This window comes from Dermacentor variabilis, unplaced genomic scaffold (assembly GCF_050947875.1).
Source record: "Dermacentor variabilis isolate Ectoservices unplaced genomic scaffold, ASM5094787v1 scaffold_14, whole genome shotgun sequence".
In the NCBI taxonomy this organism is placed as follows: domain Eukaryota; kingdom Metazoa; phylum Arthropoda; class Arachnida; order Ixodida; family Ixodidae; genus Dermacentor; species Dermacentor variabilis.
The window spans coordinates 3,777,742-3,803,981 of NW_027460302.1; the positions used below are offsets into that span (position 1 = coordinate 3,777,742).

Sequence of the window (26,240 nt, forward strand, 5' to 3'; positions counted from 1 at the left end):
GCCCTTGATGTCTTCCCTCTTTTCACCTGCAAACGGCCGCCATGCAAGCTGCCGAGAATGTTCCGTGAAATCGCCGATTATTAACTGCATATCCGCCGGACAGCGGGCTACTCTGCCAGTACTGAGAAATCTGTCTCCCGTGCAGCTGTGTGCCGGTTCGCTTGAAATACAAACACCATAATTGGGACCCGATGGCAATAGCACATAAAAGCATTCCTCGGCCATAAATGATAAAGCTACCGCCATTTTCACGGGAATCCTTAGCAGGCTCACGCGGATGGCAAACATCAAAGCGGCTGGGCAGCGTCGCGTCGCCCAAATTCCGTGACGGGACATTCGGGGAGCGCGTGGGCATTAGCGGTGGCGGTGACCTCAAGCACCCCCCTTCTTTCATCTTCACGCTCGTCTCCCCGAACGCTCCCCTACAACTCGGCCCTTGTGCCCTTTTGGTCCGAGCGGGGGTGCCGTTCTAGTGCCTTTTCTACGGTGCAGCCACTAATCCGCTTTCTCTTCACGCGTGAGTGCTGCCCGCGTCCCCTCTTCGCGGAACCCATATGCGTGCCTCATTTCCGGTTATTGGCCGATGCAGCAGGTGTGGGCTCGTCCTACGCTTTGCTGTAGTCGCCTAAACTGGGCCACACAATAACAGCGAGGCCAAGTCCCTAATCTCAAACTGACTCCGTCACTCAAGATTATGCTAGCACTTTACCGTCTCATCTCCGTAACGGGATCCATGAAGAGGTCGCAGAAGCGCTGCCGGCTGTTCACGAGCAGGATGTCGTGACTACACCAGTCACATATGCTACAGTTGCAGCAATGGCCCCTCGCACTGTGCCTGTGCGTCGCTTCCAGCAGCCTGTGCACCGCCCTCCCCCTCCCAACCCCTGGAATACCACTGCCGTCGCTAACCCGTGGCGTACGCCGGACAATCGCCCCATATGCTTCGCATGTAGATGTCCCGGTGATGTCGCAAGGTTCTGCTAGCGCCGATCACAGGCGTTCGATGACGATCGCCGAGCGCCCTGCGTGCCACCTGATTCAAATGCGCCTTACGGACCCTTCGACCCATCACCAGCTCACTCCCAGAGTGATCACCGCCCTCGCTTCGAACGCCTCCGATCACCCTCTCCACGTCGCCGATCTCTTTCCCCTATGCGTCGACGACCCGTCTCTAACGAAGAGGGAAACTTGCCTTAGAGACGCAGTTCCTAAGGCAAGAACTGCGCAAGTGTCGACATGCCGAAGTCCTCCTGCTTTACCTGCCAATGTCATTGATGTGTTTATCGAAAATGTCGCCACAGTCGCCCTCGTCGATACCGGTGCCGCTATTTCAGTTATGTATGCAAGGTTTTGCCGTTCGCTTCGTAAAGTGACGACGTCTCTGTCTGGATTGTCGCTACGAACGGCGAGTGCTCAACCCATTTGCCCTACCGCTGCTTGTACTGCCCGTGTGACCATACAGGACGTTTTGTACACGATTGAATTCATAGTTCTTTCATCGTGCTCCCACGCCGTTATTCTAGGATGGGATTTTCTCTCACGCCACAATGTCATCATCAATTGCGCTCGGGCTGAGATTGAACTTTTCCACTTTGGTGACCTGGCCTCCGTCGATGCTCATCCTGCCGCTAAAATTCTCGTGAAAGAAGACACCTGTATTCCCCCGTGCTCTTCAGCATTCGTACCAGTCTTCTGTAGTACTATATCCTTACGGGACGGTCTTCTTCATGCCCTCTCATCACTTTGTTACCAGAAAAGCGCTTCCCTTGCCCTTTGCAGCTCTTGACCTTGCCGCCGGTGTCAGCACGATGCCCATTTACAATCATCTTTCATCGCCGCTATCACTGCTCCGCCGTGAATGCCTTGGTTACGTCGAGTCGGTCGATTCAACACGAATTGTCTCCGTCCTCGACGAAGTGCCTTCGACTGCCGACCATGAACTGAGTGCCATCTCCGTACCCGACTCAACATGGACTGGTGTGTTCAGCCCATTCATCGCCGAAGATCTGACGCACTCGCAGCGATCTCAATTTCTCGCAGTCCTTCAGCACTTCCGCCATTCTTTCGACGTTGCGCAAACATCTCTTGGCCGTGCATCGACGGTCGAGCATTACATCGACACTGGCTCTCACTCACCGCTGCGACAAAGACCATATCGCGTGTCCGCTACGGAACGTCGCGTCATTGCAGACCAGGCCGATGACATGCTCCGTCGAGGCGTCATTCAACCTTCCCAAAGCCCATGGGCCTCTCCCATGGTCCTCGTCAAAAAAAAAAAGACGGTTCCATCCGCTTCTGTGTTGATTTTCGACGGTTGAACAAGATCACGCTGAAGGACGTCTTCCCCTTACCACGCATCGATGATGCTCTGGACTGTTTGCAGGGAGCCGAGTTCTTTTCTTCGCTGGATTTGCGATCAGGCTATTGGCAGGTTCCGATGGCAGAGGCCGACCGCCCAAAAACTGCCTTTGTTACATCAGACGGCTTGTATGAATTCGCTGTCATGCCTTTCGGACTTTGCAACGCACCTGCTACGTTCGAAATAATGATGGATAATGTTCTGCGTGGCCTTCGCTATCTTGACGACATTGTGGTGTTCGCCCCTCATTTCGCAACGCACCTGCTCCGCCTCCAGCACGTACTCACTTGCTTGACCAACGCCGGGTTGCAACTTAAACTGAAGTGTCGATTTGCTGTTCGTCAGCTCACAATTTTAGGCCATGTCGTGTCAAAGGAGGGCCTTCGCCCGGATCCCGAGAAACTACGTGCTGTTACTGCGTTCCCAAAATCTACCGCTATGAAAGAGCTACGCAGTTTTATCGGCCTCTGCTCTTACTTCCGGCGATTCGTTCGAAATTTTGCGTCAATTATATCGCCTCTCACGCAGCTCCTTGGCGGCGCTAGAGATCTCTCATCATGGTCTCCAGCGTGTGACGACGCCTTCAAAACCTTGCGCCGCCTTCTCACGATGCCACCCATTCTTCGCCATTTTGACCCTCAAGCGCCAACCGAAATCCATACCGATGCAAGCGGTGTAGGCCTTGGCGCTGTGTTGGCACAGCGTCAACCTGGCCACACAGAATACGTCGTCCCATACGCGAGTCGCACGTTAACCAAGGCGGAGACGAATTACAGCGTTACAGAAAAGGAGTGTTTGGCCATTGTGTGGGCGCTTGGCAAGTTTCGCCCATATTTATACGGCCGATCGTTTGGCGTAGTGACCGACCACCACGCACTAAGTTGGCTGTTGACGCTCAAAGATCCATCGGGCCGCCTTGCCCGCTGGGCATTGCGAATCCAAGAATATGACATCCGCGTGGTTTACCGTTCCGTGCGAAAGCACTCCGAAGCTGACGCGCTATCCCGATCGCCTCTTCCCCCGAAGACCAGTGACGACTCCGCCTGCGAGTGCACATTATCTTCTGGACGTTGACACTATCGCTGCTGCACAGCGTAATGATCCCTGGACTGCATCTCTGCTAGACCTTCTCTCGAATACGTCGAAAGTTCCGACGTCACGTACGCTTCGGCGCCAAGTTCCTCATTTTGCGATTCGCGACCAGCTACTGTATCGACGCAACAATGCCCCTGAGGGACGCACCTGGTTACTCGTCATTCCGAGAATCTTGCGATCAGAGCTCTGCTCCTCGTTCCACGTCGACCCTCAGTGTGGCCACGCGCGCGTCTTCAAGACCTACGAAAGACTTCGACACCGCGATTACAGGCGGGGAATGTACAATTTCGTTCGAAAGTTCGTCCGCTCTTGTCATGAGTGCCATGCAACGCCGCAAAGCGCCACCGCACAACTCCGCCGGTGAACTCCAGCCTTTACAATGCCCATCCCGACCCTTTGATCGCGCGGGTATAGATCTCTACGGGCCACTTCCATTGACTCCTACCGGCAACAGGTGGATAATCGTTGCGGTGGACCACTTAACCCCTTATGCGGAGACTGCTGCTCTACCAAATGCTACAGCGCAGGAGGTCGCCAATTTCATCCTTCGTCGTTTCCTCCTTCGTCATGGAGGTCCACGTGAACTTTTAAGCGACAGAGGCCGCGCCTTCTTATCTGAAGTCATCGAACGACTGCTTGCTGAATGCGCCATTGTTCATCGCACATGCACTGCTTATCACCCACAGACTAACGGTACCACGGAACGCTTTAATCAAACTCTTGGTGATATGCTCGCCATGTATGTCTCACCTGATCACTCTAATTGGGCCCTAGTTCTTCCGTTTGTCACCTACGCCTACAACACCGTGACTCAGGCCACTACCGCATTCTCACCCTTTTACCTTCTTTACGGCTGTCATCCTTCGTACACGATTGACACCATTCTACCCTACCGGCCTGACCCATCTGAATGCCTGCCGATCTCGGAAGCCGCCAGACACGCCGAGGAATGTCGCCAGCTGGCCCGCCGATTCACTTCGGACGACCAGAACCGTCAAAAAGCCGTTCACGATGTCCAGAACTCGACTCCCACTTTTCTCCCGGGCGCTCTCGTTTGGTTGTTAGTACCACACCGCACGCCTGGGCTCGCTTCAAAACTCCTTCCGAAGTATGACGGGCCATACCGTGTTCTCGAGAGAACATCACCCGTCAATTACCTGGTTGAGCCGCTAACGCCGCCGTCCGACATGCGACGTCGTAACCGCGAAGTCGTTCACGTTCAGCGTCTCAAGCCGTATCACCATTCTACCGTCCTTCCAGAAAACTAAGTCGCCAGGATGGCTCCTTTATTTCCGCGGAGACATTGTAAGGAAGATGACGAACGTGCGGACAGAGTCAGCAGCATCGGCAGCATCGAGCGCGCAGCAGAGGCTCGAGCTCGGGAACTGCTCGGTGCATCCCAGGGCCGGCGGTCGCTAGGAACCCCAATAAATCTCCTGTATAAGAATATATATATATATATGTTCTTGGTGCGTACGTTCGTAATAAGCTTTAGCGCACACAGGATGACTCAACGCCTTGTCCCGCCTTTCCTCCCAAAAAGATATTTTACTGACGAAATTCTGGGGTTTTACGCGGGCGCCGCGGGAGGGCATCGAACCCGCAATATCGTCCTCGGCAGTAGCGCATGCAGGCACCATAACCTTGTGTCATCTTGTGTCATTCATTGCTTGCGCTACAGTTTAGTTACAAATTCGAGTAGCGCCTTGCACGTCTCTGCCGAGTTTGACCAGCGAAGCCGCGCGACTATCGAATTGAGTATAAATCCACTGCAGCGGCTACGGCATGCTCCTCCCTAGCAGAAGGTCGCGAGTTCGCGTCCTAAGCAGGGCGGGCGCTGGATACGACACCGTCTTCGGGACCACGTGGCAGAAAGCCTCGTGGTCCAAGTAGATTTGCTTGGCGGCGTTGGAGCGCGTACCTTAATTTAGAATCTGCAGCAGCACACGTGGCCAGAGGTCCTCGACGCTATTCTACTGCGCGAGTATTGAGGTAACGTTGTGCCTTTTTTTCTTGAGGTCCGTTTTCAGACATTTGCGAATGATTGGTCGATATGCTGCCGGTTGCCTTTAGAAGGAGTGTTGAAAAGAATTTAGAGCACACGCTTTCACAGTACTGGTAAGACACAGCTGTTATACACTTCTCTCTTGAGGGATAATGGCAACCTGCTGTTCATGATCTGAGAATGACTGCCAAACGCACGCCAGCCCATTCTTATTCTTCTGATTATTTCAGTACTCAGTACCAGTACTCACCTACGGGGCAGAAACCTGGAGGCTTACGAAAAGGGTTCTACTTAAATTGAGGACGACACAACGAGCTATGGAAAGAAGAATGATGGGTGTAACCTTAAGGGGATAAGAAGCGAGCAGATTGGGTGAGGAAACAAGCGCGATTTATTGACATCTTAGTTGAAATCAAGAAAAGGAAATTGGCATGGGCAGGACCTGTAATGAGGAGGGAAGATAACCGATGGTCATTAAGGGTTACGGACTGGATTCCAAGGGAAAGGAAGCCTAGCAGGGGGCGGCAGAAAGTTAGGCGGTCGGATGAGATTAAGAAGTCTGCAGGGACGACAGGGCCACAATTAGCACATGACCGGGGTAGTTGGAGAAGTATGGGAGAGGCCTTTGCCCTCCAATGGGCGTAGCCAGGCTGCTGCTACTGATGATGATGACGACTGTTCCGAAAATAAACGTTTATTTCTCCTTTTTGTCCGCAGAGTCAACGTTTCTTTGTGACGCAAGGACCTTTTTATTTCTCGGAAATCAAACGATTGCTTTTCTGTTGGTGGCCTTTGACAGAAAGTCGAAGTGCTTACAACCAAAGCTGTTTTTTGCATTTGCAACTGTTCTTTTAGATGTTGCTGCCGCGAACTTATAGTCTCTCCAATTGCTAGGACACTGGTTACGAAGTAGTTTTTGCAACGGTGGGTATTTTTTCTGTTATCGTGTGTGCACTGCATTCCACCAAGGGATAAAAGACCCATTTTTACTTGAGTGCACACGGAATTCAGTATTTTTAACGGAGTCATGTAAAACAGAAAAAGAATTATGGCCTTTTCTTTTTCATTAACGCATTTCTGGTGAGATAAATCCATGTTTAAGACCTTTTTTGAATTTGCTGAAATTAAGAAAAGTCTTTGAATGCGCAGTAATTTGAGTCAATGGGCATGCAAGTTAAAGAAGTATAGGAGAATGGTAGTGCTTGTGACCGAGTTTATAGCAGCCCCTGTGGAGATAGGCCAATCAGTTTTCGCGATCTATCGCGGAAAGAGACTGACTGCAAACAAGTGTGAGCGTACTTGCGTCAAGGCATGATGGGTTATTGTTTGCAGCCGAATCCCACAAACGTTTACCACTCGAATCGGTCTTGAAATCCCACGAAGTATGATGGAAGTTAGACTCCAACAAAAATGAATTCTTTTCTACAGGACGTAATTACTGAATCTAGAACACAACTACTCAGAATGCTTCCGGGGAAATAAACATTAACCGATGTCAGTGGTATGCAGCCTGGAATAGAAATGTCTATAGCTAGAATTTTACCTTCTGAAGTCATAACATGGTAAGCCAGTTTAGCCCAGTGCAACATCGCTACCCCGAAGAGGAAGATAGCTGAGCCGCCACCACGAGAGGGACGGTCTAAGTGAAATGTGCGGTACCTTTCATCTTCCCCTTTTGCTCCTTCTGAATGCAAGGTAGCAAGCCAAACGTTTTCTCATGATTGAGCTCTCCCAACCTCTCCAGTGAGGCGAGGTAGGGACCTATCCTCATATTCCGCCCTATTCCCTCTTGTAAGAAGTAAAACATTGATCGTGCATGGCCGACAGAAAATGTTAACGGTTTGCGTACATTCTAAAATGCTTACGCCCTAAGGAGTCCTGGGTCGCCCCATGGGCAACGTCGCTACCCCGGAGAGGAAGTTTTAGCTCGGAGTGAACCTATTCCGCCTATTCAAATATGTAAAATGCAGGAAGCCTCTTAGAAGACAACCGCTGAACCAATTGTAATAAATATGTTGCATTTGAAAAAAGGCTTGCATTCTAGTGACTGTAGGAAGCGAATATTAAATTTAGGGCCTGAAAGTTTTAGAAAATATAGCCGAAAATTGCTGCGCTTCAAAAAACAGACGCACAAAGGTTACCAATGCGTAACCTTGCATCAAAAACACGCATCTGAGTGCTGCCGACGGAACACGTTAGAATAAATAAAGAGAACAAAACTGAAGCATGAAAATACAGTACCTTGAAATCGCTAAAATATTTACGAGGGTTTTGCAAACGTCCACGAGAGTTTTATATAGGTGCCTAATAAAGTGCACTTCGTGAAGTTTTTTCACCCGCCGTGGTGGCTACGTGGCGCTGCCGAGCCCGACGGATCACGTGCAGGCCGCGCTCCGATGGGCGCGCAGTGCGACGGGGCCCGTGCACTGCTGGGCGCACGCTGCGGCACACGTGACCGAAGCGTACTCACAGTCCCCAACAATGGCTGGCACGCCTCGTCATCGGATCGTAATTTTTATTTGTTTACATATTTACCCTCAGGGCATTTCGACATTAGAGAGGGGAGTGGGTTATACCAGAAATACGGAGGAAATATATTAGCAGCTCATACATAATATTTGCTCATTATACAACGTTACCTGAAAGTTTCATAAATGCAGTAATAGAACGCAGCATAACATAAGCAACATTGTTAAAAAGAACAGCTGTAGTTAGCGCAAACGCTTGCTATTATGCAGTGTTAGCTAGTACTTTTCGAAAATTTCTATTGTTATTAATGAAAACAATATCAGAGGGAAGTTCATTCCAATCTTTTGACGTACGTATTACGTGCGCCAATTCCAACTTTATGCTTATGATCAGTGCGGTGAGATAAGTAATGCGGTCGCGACAGGAATTTTGGATTAAGATTAGGACGGTGGCGCAGCTTATGAAAAAAAAAATGAAAGGCGAGAAATCCTTCGACGTGTTTCCAGTGGCTGATGACCCAGGTTTGATTTCATTGAAGGTCGCAGCGCGGTTGTAGTTCCGAGGAAAAAAAAAAAAACGAGTTGCGGTGTTTTGGATTAGTTCGAGGGAATGTATTAGGTTTTCGTTAAAGGGGCCCCTACAGCTGCAGCATATTCTAATTTCGGCCGTAATTAGATTTTATGAAGTAGTAGTTTTAAAGGAGACAGATCACGAGAAAAGTTACGATGTAAGTATCCCGGCGAGCGGTTGGCTTGGTTAATTATATATCCAACGTGATGACTTCACGTTAATTTAGATGTTATATGCAAGCCTAAGTACTTACATGAACTTGTCGTTTCTAAAGCAACGTATTATTCAGGTAGTACGCAGGCAGGTTATCGTTAGATCGGTATACTCTCAAAAATTTACACTTCTTGATGTTGAGTTCCATTCGCCACAATCGGCACCAATTGCTGACGTTATTAAGGTCGGCCTGAAGCAGGATGATGTCGTGTTCGTTAGTTCGTCTGCAAAGGCCGTCTGCAAATAAGTGTACGTCTGAAGTTGTTGCTTAAGGTACTTCATTGATATAGATGAGGAGTAATAGTGGTTCCAGGACGCAATCTTGTGGCACACTTGACCTAACGTCACTATGAGGTGAGTTATGACCATCAGCCGTTACGAACTGGCCACAGTTAATAAGAAATGGCTCAACATATTTTAGAACGTTTGATCGAGGTTTAATTTGCTTATCTTATAAAGTAAAATTTTATGCCACACTTTGTCAAAGGCCTTTTGAAAAATCCAAAAATATGCAATCGGCCCGTAAAACTCCACAATTTGATTTCTTGCATCGTCTGCCGCCGCCAACATAATGTTCACTTGACACAAGTTCTCAAACAAACTAAATGCATTTGCACCCTGTTAACGATTCGATATTACCCATTAAAATGCAACACCAGCGACTTTTTAACCAGGTCAAGGTAATGGAATATTTAGATTGCCGAGACCGCCCTGTCACGCGTCTGAGTGGGCGTGACACCGCCAGAACTTCCTACGACGAACCACCCTTGCCTTATACACACTAGCTTCGTTCCTAAAGTTATTCAACCGACATTTTAGTGCTTCGTGTAACCAAAACTGTGTTATCAAACGATCTTGCCAGCTAATTTATTTGAAAGATTAGTATATGCCTCCCATTCCCACCCCGCCTCCCTTCATCTTGTTCACCGCATGCTGTTCATGTTGTTAAAGGGACACTAAAGCGAAACAATAAATCAGTTTAGACTAATGAAGCATTGTTTGAGAACCCTGCAGTCAGTCATTAAAAAAATAGTTTGAATATTAGATTATAAAATGAAGGCCTAAGTATCAGTATTTAAATTTCATGCCGAAACCCCAGCGCCGATACGTCAGCGTGACGTCAGGGATTGTATGTTCCCGCATTTGGGTCGCGTTGGCTGAATAAAGGTTCCCGAAACTTGCCATGTTTAGTATTTGTTTCCTTTAGAACACAACGTAGTCAATCTGTACCGCTATATTTAATTAGAAGGCCCTAGAAGATGCCATCAAAATCCAAGACGTCACAGCCCCCAGGTGCGGGAACTTATGTAGGCGTCGCCACCCGTATTTCGTTCTTGCGCTTTTTCTGGCTTACCAAACGTCTTATGGTTGTAAGAGTGGTGTTTTTGGTGTTGTAGAACGGTAATTTATTGATGCAGAAAAAATCATTTTTCACTTTAGTGTCCCTTTAAGTGTGCTACCATTTTGCTTGTGTGACCATTTGCCTATTTGTTAGCTTCATTATGTACTACTTGTCACTCATAACCCTTGTCCACTTTGAAATGCTTACATATGACTGGCCGTTCGTCTTGCTGTACTGGCAATTTGTAAGTGGTGGGGACCTCGTCAAGCTGTTTGAACTTTTAGACGCGTACTCCTCCCTTATCAAAGGAAATAAATATGATTGATTGATTGATAGCAACATTGTTCCGCAAATTCAAAAATAACTTTAAGCAAGCAAAAAAAAAGCGCGAAACCGAAACCTGGCCGAGGAGCCGGGCGAACCTCTTCGTGTGACGTCACGAAAGGCAGGGTAGGCGCCTGTGTCGGCCACGCGGCGAAACGACACCGGCGAAGAGCAGCTCGGCTCGTTCGTGACCGCGGCCGACCTTAGGGTGACAATGTCAGCTGCGTCGGCTCTTGGGATTTGTCAAAGAGCGACGGCTACGATTTCCACGAATGGCCCCAAATCGCAATTTGACCGGCCACCACGAGAGCCGGCGCCCATGGGCGACATATCGCGCTGCAACGTGAAGACCGAGGGATCCACTGATTTCATGCGTGCTGATTGCTATTTCGGTGTTCTACCCCTTCTCGGGGAGCGCTTCGCATACCGACTAAGATGTGGAGCACCACTTTCCGCATTTGTATCCCGCAAGAACGCGGGCGACCGTCACAAGTGCCGGCACGTGCAGCGACCGCTCGTCGTTCGCTCGAGACTGCAATGCTAGCGGCTCACGAGTGGCAGTGACTGACGCCAAACGCGCCGCACAGCGCGCATACTTTGCACATGCAGGCACTACGAGTCGCGCCGACCACGCACTTAGGAAAATAACGAGCAGAAAACCGTGCCACGGGAGCGTTGTTATGCTGTGCCCTTCGTACTCTCTTCACGCACAGAATGGGCGTGTTCCTTATAATGTAGACAGAGGGCACTGCGCGTACGATCGCCCGCTTAGAGAGCGCGCAGTTTTCTCGGGGAAACGCCAACGCTGCACCATTGACACCGTTCGCAGCTGAAGGAGACAGCTGACAACGCCGCTGTATCGAAGGGGCCTCCACTCGCTGCCAAATTAGCATACGAGGGAGACGCCTCGGAAGCTAAATAATGAGCCTGCATGACACCGCAGAAAAATACACGCACGTAAGCAGTCGCCGTTCATTTCCGGAAGCGCCGGCGACTGGCCACTTTCGAGAACGGCGACGCAGCGACAGCGCGTCCTGTCGTCGCTTCTAGGTTTTTAACGCGACAGCGTTAAGGAGCTCGTGTCGCAGAAAAGCCGGTGTCGTCGGCGTCGGCGGCGTTGGCCAAAAAAATGGCTGTGGCTTAGCTAAGGCTAAGCCCAGGATGCGAAGCATACTAGCCCTTATTTTAGTTGTTGAACCACTGTTTAGCCTGGTGAACTGCTGTTGCTTGGCTACACTTGGTTCGGCTAGACGAAGAAACAACTCATGCAGGCGAGCGCACGAGCTGAGACCCGGCTATGTAGCTACGCGGCCGCAAGCGAGCGCACGAGTTGAGCCTCCGCTTTTGCAGCTGTTATGACGTCATATGGTAGCTACGCGGCCGCGCGCGGCGCAGCAAGGAAGAGCGTGGTTGTGCGGCTAGTATGCTTAGCATAAAAACAACTCGCAAGATGGGCTGGGTGGGAATCGAACCAGGCTCTCCGGAGTGTGAGACGGAGACGTTACCACTGAGCCACGAGTTTTTTTTTTTTCTTTATTGACCACTTAGCCACGAGTTCGATGCTTCAAAGCGGTACAAAAGCGCCTCTAGTGAACGCGGTGTTGCCTTAGAAACGAGCTGTTTCTAAGGCTCAGGCGTGCGTCGCTTGCTCAGGCGCACATTTCGTTGTCGCGCCGAACGCTGCGTTGCTCGACGCTCACCGCGTCCGATGCGGGGCGCGTAGTCGCTGCGCCGTAGCCCATTGTCTTACACCCCTTGGCGGGTCGACGGGAACGCTGTCGCGTTCCGCTCTTGAAGGCGAAGCTAAAGCGTCCTCCAATTTTTGTGTATGCACTGTACCAAATGGCGAATAATTTTTTTCAAATCTGTATGGTTAGAACTGAACCACAGAAGCAGTTTTCTTTACTCTAATGGTTAAATTAGCTTCAGGTCAGTCGCTCAGGACCGCCAGCAGAAGAGGCACGAACTGGGCGGACGCAATCGGCGTCGGTTCGGGCTGCACGTGCGGATGGCGAGGACCGCAGTTCCCGCCGCCAACGCTTGCCTCCTGGGTCCACACAGAACGTAACCTTTCGCGACAGCAACTTCTCACGCCAAACACTTGCTCACTATCCCCAGCTCACTCCTCAGCCTTGTCGTTGGCCATTTATTGCCAGCATGCTCTGCGTATACCCCCTTTTGGCCAGTAGCTGAGGACCAGGCAAGGTAGATGTTTCGAGGGAACAAACGGAATTCATTTCTAAGAAATATGCGCAACTTTCAAGCCTTATATTTTCGGGAAATGAGGGAAGCGTGCAGAAGGACGCACTCATAAAATTTCATTCAGATCTGTTCAACTCGAAAAATCGCCGCAGCTGCCCTCTATATAAGAATGACGGTGTTAACGATGCACGGAGAAAAGCAAACACTCTTCATGAAGTTATGGTGTTAAAAAAAAATTTCAGTGCGTACCTTGCGAGTACGGCGAGCAGGAGACGACGTCTTGCGGCGAGAAAACACGCTTCACTTTGTTGTTGGTGGCGATGCGCAGCCTGGACTCCAGGAGGGCCATCGATGCAAATGCGTAGCAGCTACCGCAGCCCCCTAGTGGTGTAGAGACATCACGTGACACACTTGGCTGACTCTAATGACAGTTAATTTTTACATAGACGATGACAAGAAAGGCGCTTTGCTTGTGGGAGATGGAGACCTCCGTCTACGCCAGAATTGCGCGACTATCTGACTGTAGGTATAAAAAAACAGGGGAACTGCGAATATGAACACGACGAAGACGCACTTAATCGAATTAAATTGTTGGACACGTGCCTTAAACGTTTGTCGTCACAGGGTTCGTCTGGCATACTCAGCCTATTCTGTGAGGATGCTGAGACGAATTTTCCTTTATTCGGATGTCGCTTTTAACTTTTAAGAAAAGACATTTTAAAAGTATCCCGAAGATAACACGGAATAAATGTTTTCACTCTGAATATTCTTTGTCTGGGAGCCTAGATCCTCTCGTCGACACTGACGGCTAAATTGCTCAGCCGTGTAGAGGAACTTCTTTGCAAGGCGATTTGCTTGGTGAATGCTTCGTACGATTTGCTTCCTTTTCGCTTTTTGAATCGCTCCCCAATTTTTGCACTGTTGCGACTAAGCATCTTCTTTTAATAACATCGGACTCCAATCCCGCGCACAGGTACGTACCATCAGTAAAGAAAAACCAAACCAAAGCACACAAAGCGCTATACTTTCAATAAGCGTTGTTTGTGCCGGTAAAGAGCATTTTTATAGCGTCCTCCATTACAACAACGGAAGAATAACCAGGCACTAAATAATGCTCCCGAACGATCGCGCGACTCACGCCCAATGCTGGTGGTAAGCACAAAGAAAGCTTAGCAATAGACTGCCCGTACAACGCTATTTGGGCAGCTTAGAATCTATGCGGTAAATGCGTAATAATTTCCGGCGATAATCTTTCGTCAGGTACACTCACGGCTCACAACAAGACAAGTATTATTTGGCAACCTCTAGCACAGCCTGCACAGTCAGGTCGTGAGAATACACACTGCGCAGGCGTCAGCGGCAGAAATGCTATCTCGCGGCCATCGACTCTTCGCGCATGCGCACAGAAGTCAAAGCGCAGATCAAGATAGCAGGGCGCGTAGGGCGCACAACCTCGGCCGTGACTTTGTGTCGATGCTTTTGCCGATGCTTTCGCGCTTTGCCAGTGGTAAACGTGACACTTCCGCCGGCGTTATCAACGGGATCAGACAGTCGTGAACGGTGAGTGATAAGGGTGACATAAAACCGAACGGAAGGCCCCATTACAAGATTGCGGCCCTGATTAAATATCTCGCTATAGAATTTGTGACGACGTTAAAGGGCCCCTAAATCCATCTGAGGTGTAGTTTCTCTCTCGACTTGGCTGCCTTTCCGTATGCGACCGATCCCTTCCTCACCGCGCGTTTCTCTAGAAGACAGGTGGAGGCTACATTAGCTTAAACGCCGCGCGAGCGCTCTTTAAATAATGGTTTGCACCCGCTGAAGCTTATCTCGTCGCCAAACATCGTGAAACTTGGCGCTGTGCAAACGGGGACAAAGAAAGACGCACAAGGACGAGCGCTTTGTAACAACTAGGTTTTATTACTCGGAAACATCAGATTAAGCACCCTACAGATCTGCGCAAAACGTTGCATATAGGGCACGCATAGGGATCACGCGAATTGTCTGGAAATTTATGTATATGAGGAAGGTAGGAGCATTTCTTTAACTAACATAGCAATGGATGGGTGACTCACTTTTTGCCGTGAAGTCGCATCCATAAATTTCCACGTTACGTCGGCACATGCCCGACTGACATTTTTTTTTTTTTTACTAATTTCGCGATGGTTTCCACTCTAACTTTATGATTTTTGCAAACAAATATCGATCATTCGAAATTGGCAGCAGAACGTTTCGTTGCATGCGCCGGGGGCCCCCAGGCGGCCTGTGCGTTCGCGCGACGATGGATGGATGGATGGATGATTGTGGCTCAACCCTTTGAATCGGGTGGCGGCGGCGCGCGCCACCTAGCCTTTAATGGTTCTATATGCATGCATACCTATGTATTTACTCCTTTACTTTTGCGTTGATATTGTCCACCAATCAGATAGCCTCCGTTTAGTTATTTCTACCTGTTCAAAGTCTATTCTACTTTCACTGTCTTTAAAACCCAAGGCTTTGAATAGTTCCCCGTTAGATTCAACTGCAGGGTGAAGTTGTTTACAAGCAAGTATCAGGTGTTCCGCCGTTTCCTCCTCCTCTCTACACGCCTCGCACACCAAATCTATCTCCTGGTATCTGGCTCGGTACGTTTTAGTCCTCAGTACACCTGTCCTGGCTTCGAACAACAATGAGCTTCCCTTAGAGTTATCGTAAATATTCTCTTTGGCTATTTCTTGCGTAAACGTCCTGTATGTCTCCAATGCCGATTTGGTTTGCATCTCTGTACTCCACATACCCCTCTCTGCCTCCTTAACCTTTTTCTTGACAGATGATTCCTTACTTGTTCCCCCGCTACTGCCCAAGTATTTGCTTGTCAATTTTCTAGTTCGCTTCCTCCACCTCGTGTCAACATTCCTCGTGTATAAGTAACTGAAAACCTTCCTAGCCCACCGAATTTCCCCCATTTTTTTCAATCGCTCCTCAAATGCTATCTTGCTACTAGCCTCTCTGCCCTCGAAAGAAGACCATCCCAGATCCCCCTGCACTCCAAGATTTGGTGTCTTGCCATGTGCTCCCAGAGCGAGCCTACCCACACCACGTTGCCTAATTTCCAACTGTTGCCGGGTCTCTGTTCTAATACATAGAACTGCATTGGCAAAAGTCAGGCCTGGTACCATTACCCCCTTCCATATCCCTCGTACTACCTCGTACCTATTGTAGTTCCACAGTGCCCTACTCTTCATAATCGCTGCACTTCTGTTACCTTTAGTCGTTAGATATTTTTCGTACTCTGTCAGATACTCAATGCCATTATTTATCCACACCCCAAGGTACTTGTATTTATCGACTATCTCCAGCGTGGCCTCCTGTATCTTATACTCGCCGCAACTGTTATCATTAAAAATCATGACTGCTGATTTTTCTTTGCTAAACTTCAAGCCTAACCTGTCTCCTTCTGTACCACATATGTCCATTAATTCCTGCAGATCTTCTGCATTGTCAGCCATTAATACAATATCATCCGCGTACATCAGTCCTGGTAATGACTGTTCAATCAATTTTCCTTGCTTGAGAAATGATAGGTTGAAGCCGAGTCCGCTTTGCTGTATTTTGGCCTCTAGACCTTGTAGGTACAGCATAAACATCAGAGGTGACAATGGGCACCCCTGCCTAAGCCCCCGCCGAATCATCACAGGCTCCGAAACCTGCTTTTCCCATTGTATAATCACCCGGTTACCTTTATAGATATCTTTTAAGAAATTGGTTACTCCATCTTGCACTCCTAAAGTTTCCAGAATGCCCCACAAGCCCTCTTGAAGTACACTGTCATAGGCTCCCTTGATGTCCAAAAAAGCCAGCCATAGGGGTCTGTGTTCCTTTTCAGCTATTTCAATGCACTGTGTTAGCGAGAACAGATTTTCTTCTAGCCTCCTATGCTTCCGGAACCCATTTTGTAGCTCTCCAAGTACCCCCTCGTTCTCTACCCATGCCTGCAGTCTGTCCTTTATAATCTGCATAACCACCCTGTAAACCACTGACGTCACTGTTATAGGCCGGTAGTTATTTATGTCAGCTTTGTCCCCCTTTCCCTTATATATAATTCTCATCCTACTTAGCCTCCATTCGCCAGGTACTTTACCATCCACTAGCATTTTGCTCACCACCTCCCTCAATGCTTTCTTAGATTTCGGGCCCAATTTCTTTATTAACATAATTGGAATACCATCGGGGCCTGCCGATGTGCTACTTGGTACCCTCTTCTCCGCCCTTTCCCACTCTTTTTGTCCAAGCGAAAGCAGTGGGTTGACCGGGCTATCCCTCTCCGACGTACTGCATGTACCACTTGTCTGTTTTGTAAATTTTTCCCTCATCCTGGTTCCTATATGCTCCATTGCCGCCTCTCCTTCTAACCGAGTACCTTGAGCTGTTACTATATACCTCTGCTCTAGGCTTGTCCTATTACCCAAGGAGTTCACATGTTGCCAGAATTTTCTAGCTGCCTGTTTATCTTTTTTATTGCCTATTTTTGACAGCCATTGGGACCCTTTTGTCTTGATTTTCTCGTTGATCAAATAAGATGCTTCCCTTTTGCATTTTATGTAGTTTACCCATTTCCTCTCTACTTCTGCTTCAGGTTCTCCCTTACTTTTGGAATACCTGTGTTCCCTGGAGGCTTCCTGACGTTTCTTTATGGCCTTCTTAACCTATTCATCCCACCAGCTCTTGAGTTTTCGTATCCCTTGCCTTGTTTTCCTGACTCGCGCCTTACCTAGCTCACGCTCAAATAGTCTCATTAACTTTGGGTAAGTCCAATCAGTTTCAGTACTCTCTGATATTTCCTCTTCAATTTGTTTGGCCGCTATTTCCACTTCGTCTTCTGAGTAAAAAATCACATCTGGCGTTTCCTCGCGCGTCGTTCGTGCTTTAGTTTCCCTCTTAAAACTCAACTTGATACGATTGTGGTCGCTACCTATACTTCTGGAGCCCTGTTCATCTATAATCATGGCTCCTAATCTATCGTACATCCTATGTGACATCAACGCATAATCTATTGTCGAGTGTCGACCCCCTACCTCCCATGTTATGATCCCGTCACACTTTTCAGTAGAGTTACAGACAACTAAGTTAAGCCTCTCACACATATCCAGCAGCATGTTACCTGTGGAGTCCGTGTACCCATCCATATCTTCAACATGCGCATTCATGTCTCCTAATACAATTACTTCACATCCTTTTCCTAGCTCATTGATGTCCGCTGATATAGAGTCCAACATTTTTTTGTTTTCCTCTTTAGCATTTGATCCTGTCCAAAGGTATACAAAGCCCAGAAGTGTTTTCGCCCCTGCTACTTTTCCTTCTAGCCATAAATGCTCCTTGCATTCCTGTTTGACCCTTTGCCAATTTTTATTTTTATGAATGAATGCTCCAATTCCCCCACCCTTTCTGCTACCCTGCACTCTGTTGCAGTATTCCCATGCATAATCAGGGTTACAGGGCGGTTGTTCCATGTCCCTTAACAAAGGCGCAGAACGCGCGCGCCCTCAACCGGCGCCGCCCGGAACGGCGAAGCTCGTCGCGTGACGACGTCCAGTCGGCCCCTCGACTCCTTGCAGTTCGTCTCGGTGACTTCGCGAACGCGCCGCCGCACAGGCAGCGCGAAACGCTTGGAGGGGGCGTGCCAGAGGTCCGTACTCACTGCATGCGCTACCGATTGGTAGCGTATGCTGTAGTCTATAAGAGAACGAATGTTGAACAAGCCGACGCTTTTAGCCCGATGACGTCTCGTGTGTGACGCTGTTGATGTCACAACGTACGAAGAAAGAAAGACACAGAAAGCCCGGAGACGAGCACGCGTTTGTTCTTTTAATTACCAGACAAAATTAAAGGGGCCCTTTAAAGAAATTTCGCGTATAGCAGACGCGTCTCGAGGCGAGCATTAGAGTGAAAACATTGATATTTAAGTAAAAGTGGCCACTGACAAAAAGTAAAACCGCAGGGAGCTTTTGCACTGAATTCATGATCTCTGTTTTATACGCTTACTCTCCAATAGACTAATAATATATCGCATTGCTCTATAAATATAATACACTAAATGGCCTTAACAATAAATCGACAATACGATCATTGAGGCTCGAGTGAGCTTCGCGATGCTTCGTATGCCAACTACTGTTTGAAACTTACTTCGCCGGACAACAAGCGAGGCTCCTCGAATCCCGTGATCAGATCCGCACGAATCGCCATCATTACGACCGAAGCCTTAACGGAACGAAGGCCGCTGACATTTGATAGCTTGAAGCGCCAACAGAGAGTTGGCATTCGCGTCCTTACCTGCATCCATGTGCGCCTTCCAATTGGCAACGTCACAGTAGACCGCTGCAGCGCAACTCCAATCCACGGAAGATGGAAATAAACTAGCTACGACAGAGCAGTGCGTCACGCAGCCAACGTCGGCAAGCAAACGCTCCGTGAAGCCACGCATGCCCTTCGCTTTTCCCGTCTCAATGTCGGCCCAACATGTAGAGGCTGGGCGTATTGCTTAGAAGAACTTTCTGCGGACCCAGTTGGTGCTTACTTGACAAATATTTCTAAGGCGCGAGCAAGAGACACGGCATATGAGAAAGGTCATATACAGGACAGGCGCTAAACTGGACGAGAACGTTTGGTTCAGGATCGTTTTTAACCGATGCACACTTGTTCGGCAGCCGTATACCGCAGCTCTGCATGCCAAGCGAGACCACAAACTACTCCGCTCTCTGTCGTTACGATCACGTGTTGGACCGACTCGCTTGGCTTCACTGGCGCTGCACAATGCTCTCGCCTAATTATTTCGTCCCCGCACGCCTCAATTTTACCTGCATTATACCCCCTATATGTGCTTGCACAACCCTCCGCTCTAAACCCACTAGCCGACCGCGACAAAGATTACGTCCGAAGCTATCCTGCGGTCTATATAGGCGGCCCGCTAAAGAAGCCTGCAGGCGAAGTCCTGTGCTAAGGGCCCCGACACCGTGTCGGGGCCTGTCTTTCTCTCTAATGACGCGCTGTCCCCAACTGTCTCTATGGCGTTCGTACGTTTTTCCAACAGTGTCACAAAGCGCTGCTGTCGATTCGCAGTGCTTGGATTGAACGAACCCTGATCGCGGACCGGCGACACGTAGTTGACACCGCTGACGTTCCTCCAGTCGAACTCCTCCGGCAGGGCACTGGCCAGCTTCCGCTGCTCCTCGGTCGCTGGCGCTGGTGGCGGGTTTCTGAAGCAAAGACGAGCTCGTCACGTCCCCTAGAGGATCTGCACTATACGCTCAGGAAGTTGTAGCTCGTCGCCAATCAACTACAATTCCGCCTATTCAAATAATACATTTAAAACGTAGAAATAATTTTGTGAGAAAACTGCCAGACCGATTGGAAAGAAATTTGTAGCATTCGAAAGAGAAAGATCAATTTTACTGACTGTAGAAACCAAAATTACGAATTAGGCCTTGGAACTGAAAAAAGAAAAAGCTCTGAAGTTGATAACAAAAAAATTGAGGCACGGAGAGAGAGAGGAACAAACTTATTGAAATAACGACTGTGCTCGGTTAATGCGGCTGGAGCCCCTTGGTATATCTCTGGATAAGAAACAGATATCGCTGGTCTGTAAACTACATCTGTTCGAGAACCTGAAGCATTTGATACAAAAACTTACAGCATACGTGAAATAGACACGATGTGTGCGAGTGTTTCGCCAGAGGTCCTGTCCACAAATTACTGGCACATTTCAGACGGTGAGCAAAACGAGAACAAGGTGGAAGCGGGAGCCAACGTTTCGACAAGTGGACTTGTCTTTTTCAAGCCTTGAAACTTGTCTTTGGGCTTGTCTTTAACTTGGACTCGTCTTTTCATTGCCTCGAAAAAGACGGGTCCACTTGTCGAAACGTTGTCTCCCGCTTTCACCCTGTTCTCGTTTTGCTCATCGTCTTGAATTTCCATCTCCCGCGTTCACCGCGTTTTCCCTGGTATATTTCAGAGCAGTGTATGACATATGAATTCTGTCCGCTTTAGGCGTATTATTACGTGCAGTGGAAATATTTGTCGTATCTTTTTTTATTACCGATTTACAATGTTGGAAACTTTATAGATTAGTGTTTTTTCATTTTGAGAACCTTTTAACACTGCACGTGACGCCGATATAAATGTGTGCTTTCCGTATTCACAAGATTCTAACTTTCTCTTTTAAATCAAACATCGCTCATCAAGATCGGTGCAATGATCGCTGAGAAATGTTTCTCTGTTTCCATGTATTTAGATAGGAGCTACCGAGGTAAAGCTTCCTCTTAAGTTAACCTCGCTTAAACTGCTAAATGTAAAGCTGTGTCAGTATCCGGTCGTCCTTACTCCCCTGTCTTTCCTTAGGAAGTCGCGATCAAGCTCACAACTATATCCGTCGTACGTATAGATGTCACTGTTTAATCCAAGTCGTCACGGCGGGCTGTTATGGAAATGGCTGCGGCCGCCTTCTGCTTTTTTGTTTTTGCTGGCTTATCAAGCCTCATTTCATATCATGAGAGTGTTTGTTTTGGTACTGTAAAAGCGTAATTTGCTAGTGCAGCTCGACCTATTTTTTGTTTTAGCGCTTCTTTAACACAGGCATACTAAATCAAAAAGAATCCCGAGGCATTTATATCGGCAATCTCCGTTTGGGGCCCTGCGCGCCTCTGAAGATCAGTTATTCCATGTTATGTTAGAGTAAGCTTCCAGTAAGCTTACCAGTAAGCTTAAGTAAGCTTCCAGTAAGCTTTATGGTAAGCTTCCACTGGAAGCTTACCATTATCATTAAAAGAAAAGGTGTACAATCAATGCATTCTACCGGTGCTGTCATGTGGGGCAGAAACTTGGAGACTGACAAAGAAGCCCCAAAACAAGTGAAGGACCGCGCAAAGAGCGATGGAACGAACAATGTTAGGCCTAACGTTCAGAGACAGGAAGAGCGCGGTGGTGGATCAGAGACCAAACAGGGATAGCCGATGTTCTAATTGACATTAAGATAAAGAAATGGAGCTGGGCAGGTCATGTAATGCGTAGGTAAGATAACCGGTGGACCATTAGGGTTACATAAAGGGTGCCAAGAGAAGGGAAACGCAATCGAGGACGACAGAAGGCTAGGTGGAGCGATGAAATTAAGAAATTCGCAGGCGCTAGTTAGAATCGATTGGCGCAGGACAGGGGTAACTGGAGAACGCAGGGAGAGGCCTTCGTGCTGCACTGGACATAAAATAGGCTGATGATGATGATCGTGATGTTAGAGTAAGCATTTATTCGGACCATTTGGTGCCTTGTCTTATTTGTTATGCTTCCAGTACGCAAACGCAGTGTCACCTTCCTTTAAAACCGTGAGACTGTTTGCGCTGAAGAAACTTAGTAGCGAGTAACGCTCCTTTCCTGTCCCGTCATTTCTTCGTATTGTTTGGTGTATTTTATTACATACCTAGTGTGAGCCAACTAGCCAATGCAACAAGTAGTGATAGTCTGGGGCCGCAGCTGGGACAACGAGACTTGCTAGAGTTGATGTATATGAATGAATACTAGTCCTTGCGGTCTTGGTGCTGTCACTTAGTGTGTACACAGTAGTGTTGAAAAGTAAAAAAAAATTTGCAGAATTTATCAAGGTTTTGTAATCTGAACAACCTTCTCTCATACTTATTTGATTTTTTTTTACTTTGATGTCTTAGTACCTTTTCTGTGAAAATTCGCTGGACCATCATTTTTTTCAACAAAATCATCAGACGCCAAAATAACTTGGTCTCCGATCACAGTAAGTCACCTATAGGAGAGCAACAAATTTGAGATATTTTCGGCGAGGGGAAATTTCGCTAGTGGAAGCGGTGACCTTTGACTTGAAATCAGACGCTGTTTTCACGGCACTGCCGTTTCCTATTCGGACAGTTCACTCGTCATTGGAAGAATAAAGATATCGTTCAAAATAACGAGGAAGACATCGAGGAATAATAAAAAGAAGCAAATAATTAAATAGAGAAATTAACAAACAAGTAATGATCATCATCATCATCATTACTAAGCGACCATTTGCTAAATATAAAGTTTGTAAAGCTACGACGTGGCGACTTTGCCCGAGAAAGTGTTTCCAACACCGGAACAACGTGCAACGGTCCGAAAGCGTTGGCACGATGGTTCGTTCTTTAATTTTGGGCCTCCTGTTTCTGAAGCTTCCTGCGTTTCGGTGCGTTCATCTGGGCCATCACCTGAAGTTCCTGTTGCGGCGACCCCCGCGGATGCTCATCATCTCGTTGAGGGTCTTGCCCCGGAACGGCTCGTGCACCTTTGCCGTCCAAGAGCTCTGCGCCTTGTTGAGGAGCGCCACGAACTGCTCGCTGTTGAAAGGGTCCACGGTGTCGCCAACTTCACGCCTGTTCAGTGACCCAGGAGTAGACAGAGCACATCAGCCATATAGGTGCGTGACATATCAAGATTGAAAATTGGGTAAGTTGGTTCCGATCCCTCTTCAACAGCACCCCTTCTGAAAGGAACAAGCGAAAGAACAAAGGACAGTACATGAAATGTCCTACGTTGTGTCGTTTGCCCTCGTTAAAAGTGGTGCTTTTGACGATGGATACATGTAACGCAACGCACGCTATCGTGTCACCGAAAAGAATGCCGATGAATTTTCATTCTGTTTACTGCGCTATAGTGTTGAACAAAATACAAAATAAAAAAAAAACTGACAAACATCTGCGCATTGCGCAGATGTGTGTCTGTGCGTCTTTTTTTTGGTCCTTCATATAACAGCATAGCGCAGTAAACAACGATGTCATAGCAATTACCCGCAGTCGAAGCTTTATCGACAGATGAATTCAAGTAGATACCATCGGCAATGATTGTCAGATAGCTTTGAAATCCGGTCGAGTCCCGTTGAGTTACGGCGTCAGCGGGCCGCCTTTTCGCGGCCCTTTGCCATTGTTTCGTTTCTTCACAACTCCGTCACCACATTCCCTACAATTCCTTTACATGGGACCGGCAAATGTTTACATTACACCATCGCAGGGATAGGCCCAGTTCCGTATTATATCATGTCCGGGATCGGCACGCTCTAAACGCACGTAAACCGACCGAGTAGGTCTGCCAAAACGCTGAGAGGGAGGAGAATGATTCCATAATGGAATTGTGCACTTGAAGGTGCATATTTCTTGCACTGAGGATACCTGTACTGAGGTACCACTTGAAGTTTTATTGAGTAATTGAGAACGAAGCCCGTCACTGGCATATGTTTAGAAGTAGCACAGAGAGTTGCATAAACCATTTCGTTGTGCGCGTGCTATCGCCAGCAGCTTGCGGTGCGCAGTACGTGGTGTCCACACGCCCCGGCGACGGCTCCCTCTGCGTAAAAATCTCGAAGGCCATGGTTTTGCTGACTGCATGCACCGACAGCTATTGCGGATCCGGAAATACTTTACAGACGGGATGCTTTGGAAATCACCTATTCTTTCTGCACTACCTCCCCCCTTTCCTCACCAGACAACATTCCTCCTTTTATTCCTTTACTACTGATCACCACATTCACTTAGTTTCTTAAAGGGACCCTGAAACGGTTTTGACGATTTTCTACAAACGTACTGAGTCGTTAGAGTAGGTCCTTCTGATTATTAATTGACGCATCTAAGTGCTCCGCGTAAAGCGTGTAATTTATTATAAGGTTTTAAAAATGCACATCGTTGCCGATCGCAGCACACTGCGCGGCGGAATTTTAAGCCGCCCCTACCCATATGACGCAAATCACCCATATGACGTCAGTGGGGCGAGCTATCCGATTGGCTGCTCATGGTGCGTCATCGAAAATTTTTCCAACTTTATGGTAAACAAATGAGGTTCGTAATAGTTGGAATGTTAGATAATTTGTTTTTATAAAAAGAAAGTAACATAAAGGGAATGCACAAGAATAATATTTCAGTACGCTTAAGCACTTCCGGCACACAGCAAGTGTCGTCTGCTTGTGTTACAACGTGCTCCGTCTTTGACGAGAGCTCCGCCGTCAGTGTCGGTCTGTATTTTCGCGAGCGCTATGATTCGACTTTGTTGCGTTGTGGACTGCAAACGTAGCGACTGGCAATATTTCAAGCTGCGACATCATGTCCTTCTGATAGCCACTAGACGAGCGGACTGGCTGCAGCTCATCGGACTGCCGCTATCCGATCGACGCCAGGATTTGCGCGATTGTGGTCGTCACTTTACAGCGGAAGGTTAGTAACGCAGTAGCGTTTCGCGAGTCCAGTATTAGGGTAAACGCAAGCACAAGGGGACAGGGCCTGGCCGTGTCCCCTTGCGCGTCGTTTCATGGGATGAACAGAAGCGCAAATAGGAATGATCTGCATGGTGCAGCCACCTGGTGGCATAGGGCTCAACCAGACACATTAGCAGTAACAAAATGTATTCTTTGCTGCTGGTGTAAATTTTTCGCAGGAGTGTAATCGTTAACACGTTGTTTTTGTAACTGTTTAAAATGTTTTACACTTGGTTAGAGTAACATTAGCTTTTTCTTTGGCTGGTTAAGCTCTGTGCCAACGGGTGGCTGGACCGTGGAGACCGATCAGGCAGCTCACGTACGCCTACGCTAAAGTTCCTTCATCAGCTTGAGTTTATGCCTTCACCGTTCCGTCGCAACGTTCAGCTAGTGCGCGGTTACGAGAATACCAGACACGTTGTGCGCTGCGACAGAGTGCTCGCAACGCACGCTGCTTCGATAGCTCTCGCTTGGGGTCGACGGCCAAGCGGCTAGCGGAGAGGTTACGCACGGGCGGGGGCGGGCTCCAAAATAACCAGAAGCGGACGATGTGACGTCACATCGTGACGTAGAACCAGTGAAGGTGGAGCTTAGCCCCGATCACTGGGCGAACGAATTGAGGAGGAAAAGCATGGCAAGGGAGGAGGGTAACTTGTAATTGCTTGTAGCTCCATTAATACGTAACGCTTCACTTAAATTGTGGTGCGAATGTTCTACTTAAGCTGTACCCTACGCGTCTACAAAATTTGTCCGAACCGTTTCAGGGGCCCTCTAACAGTGCTTTCACCACATTTGTCGTCGCACTATTTCGTGCCAATGGTTCATTGAATGGATCGTCGTAAAGCATGTAACACTTAAATGAACTAAGAGGCTCAATACTAGTAATCGTGAACTAACCGTGAACTAAGAGGCTCAATACTAGTAATCGTGACAAGTCAACTTTTAATTACCCTAGGGAATACATAAAACAGCCGAAATTGTTCTTCGACGAAATATTGATAGAATCTCGACCGTATTAGCTGGACCTTCACCGCAGGAATCAGGAAACGACGACGAAGCCGGGCATAGTGAGGATGAAAAAAAAAAAGAAAGGTTGTATTCACTTCATCGGTACATGGATGTGACTCTCATCTCAATATCGAGCGGTTTATCTAACACGTAGGCCAAACCGGCCTTAAATAACCATTGGGGGCCCCCTTGTCGTTGTCACCGTCTTCTTACGGAGCCCGTGGAGTTGTAGTGCTTTTCGCCGTCCACTATTTTGTGTCGTCAGCTTGGAGAGCGGGAGGGCACCTTGTTGCCTTTTGTTGGCCTTGCATCATTTTGTGCCAGCTCGGGGAAAAGCGTGTTCTCGATTCGGAGAACAGGGCAATCATGTCGACGTGGGGAAGCCCGCCTGAACGCCTGT

The 26,240-nt window shown here is 48.2% G+C and overlaps 1 protein-coding gene across 1 annotated transcript in view; it reads right to left on the bottom strand.

Annotated features, from left to right (window-relative positions):
• Positions 1–26,240, bottom strand: part of LOC142567667 (dipeptidyl peptidase 1-like) — a 130,692-nt gene that overhangs the window by 18,602 nt on the left and 85,850 nt on the right. The window contains exons 4-6 of the mRNA XM_075677847.1: positions 22,800–22,964; positions 19,693–19,811; positions 12,829–12,960 (exon numbers count right to left, since the gene is read on the bottom strand). Of these exons, the coding sequence (XP_075533962.1) occupies positions 12,829–12,960; positions 19,693–19,811; positions 22,800–22,964 (416 nt within the window). The remainder of the gene's footprint in view (positions 1–12,828; positions 12,961–19,692; positions 19,812–22,799; positions 22,965–26,240) is intronic.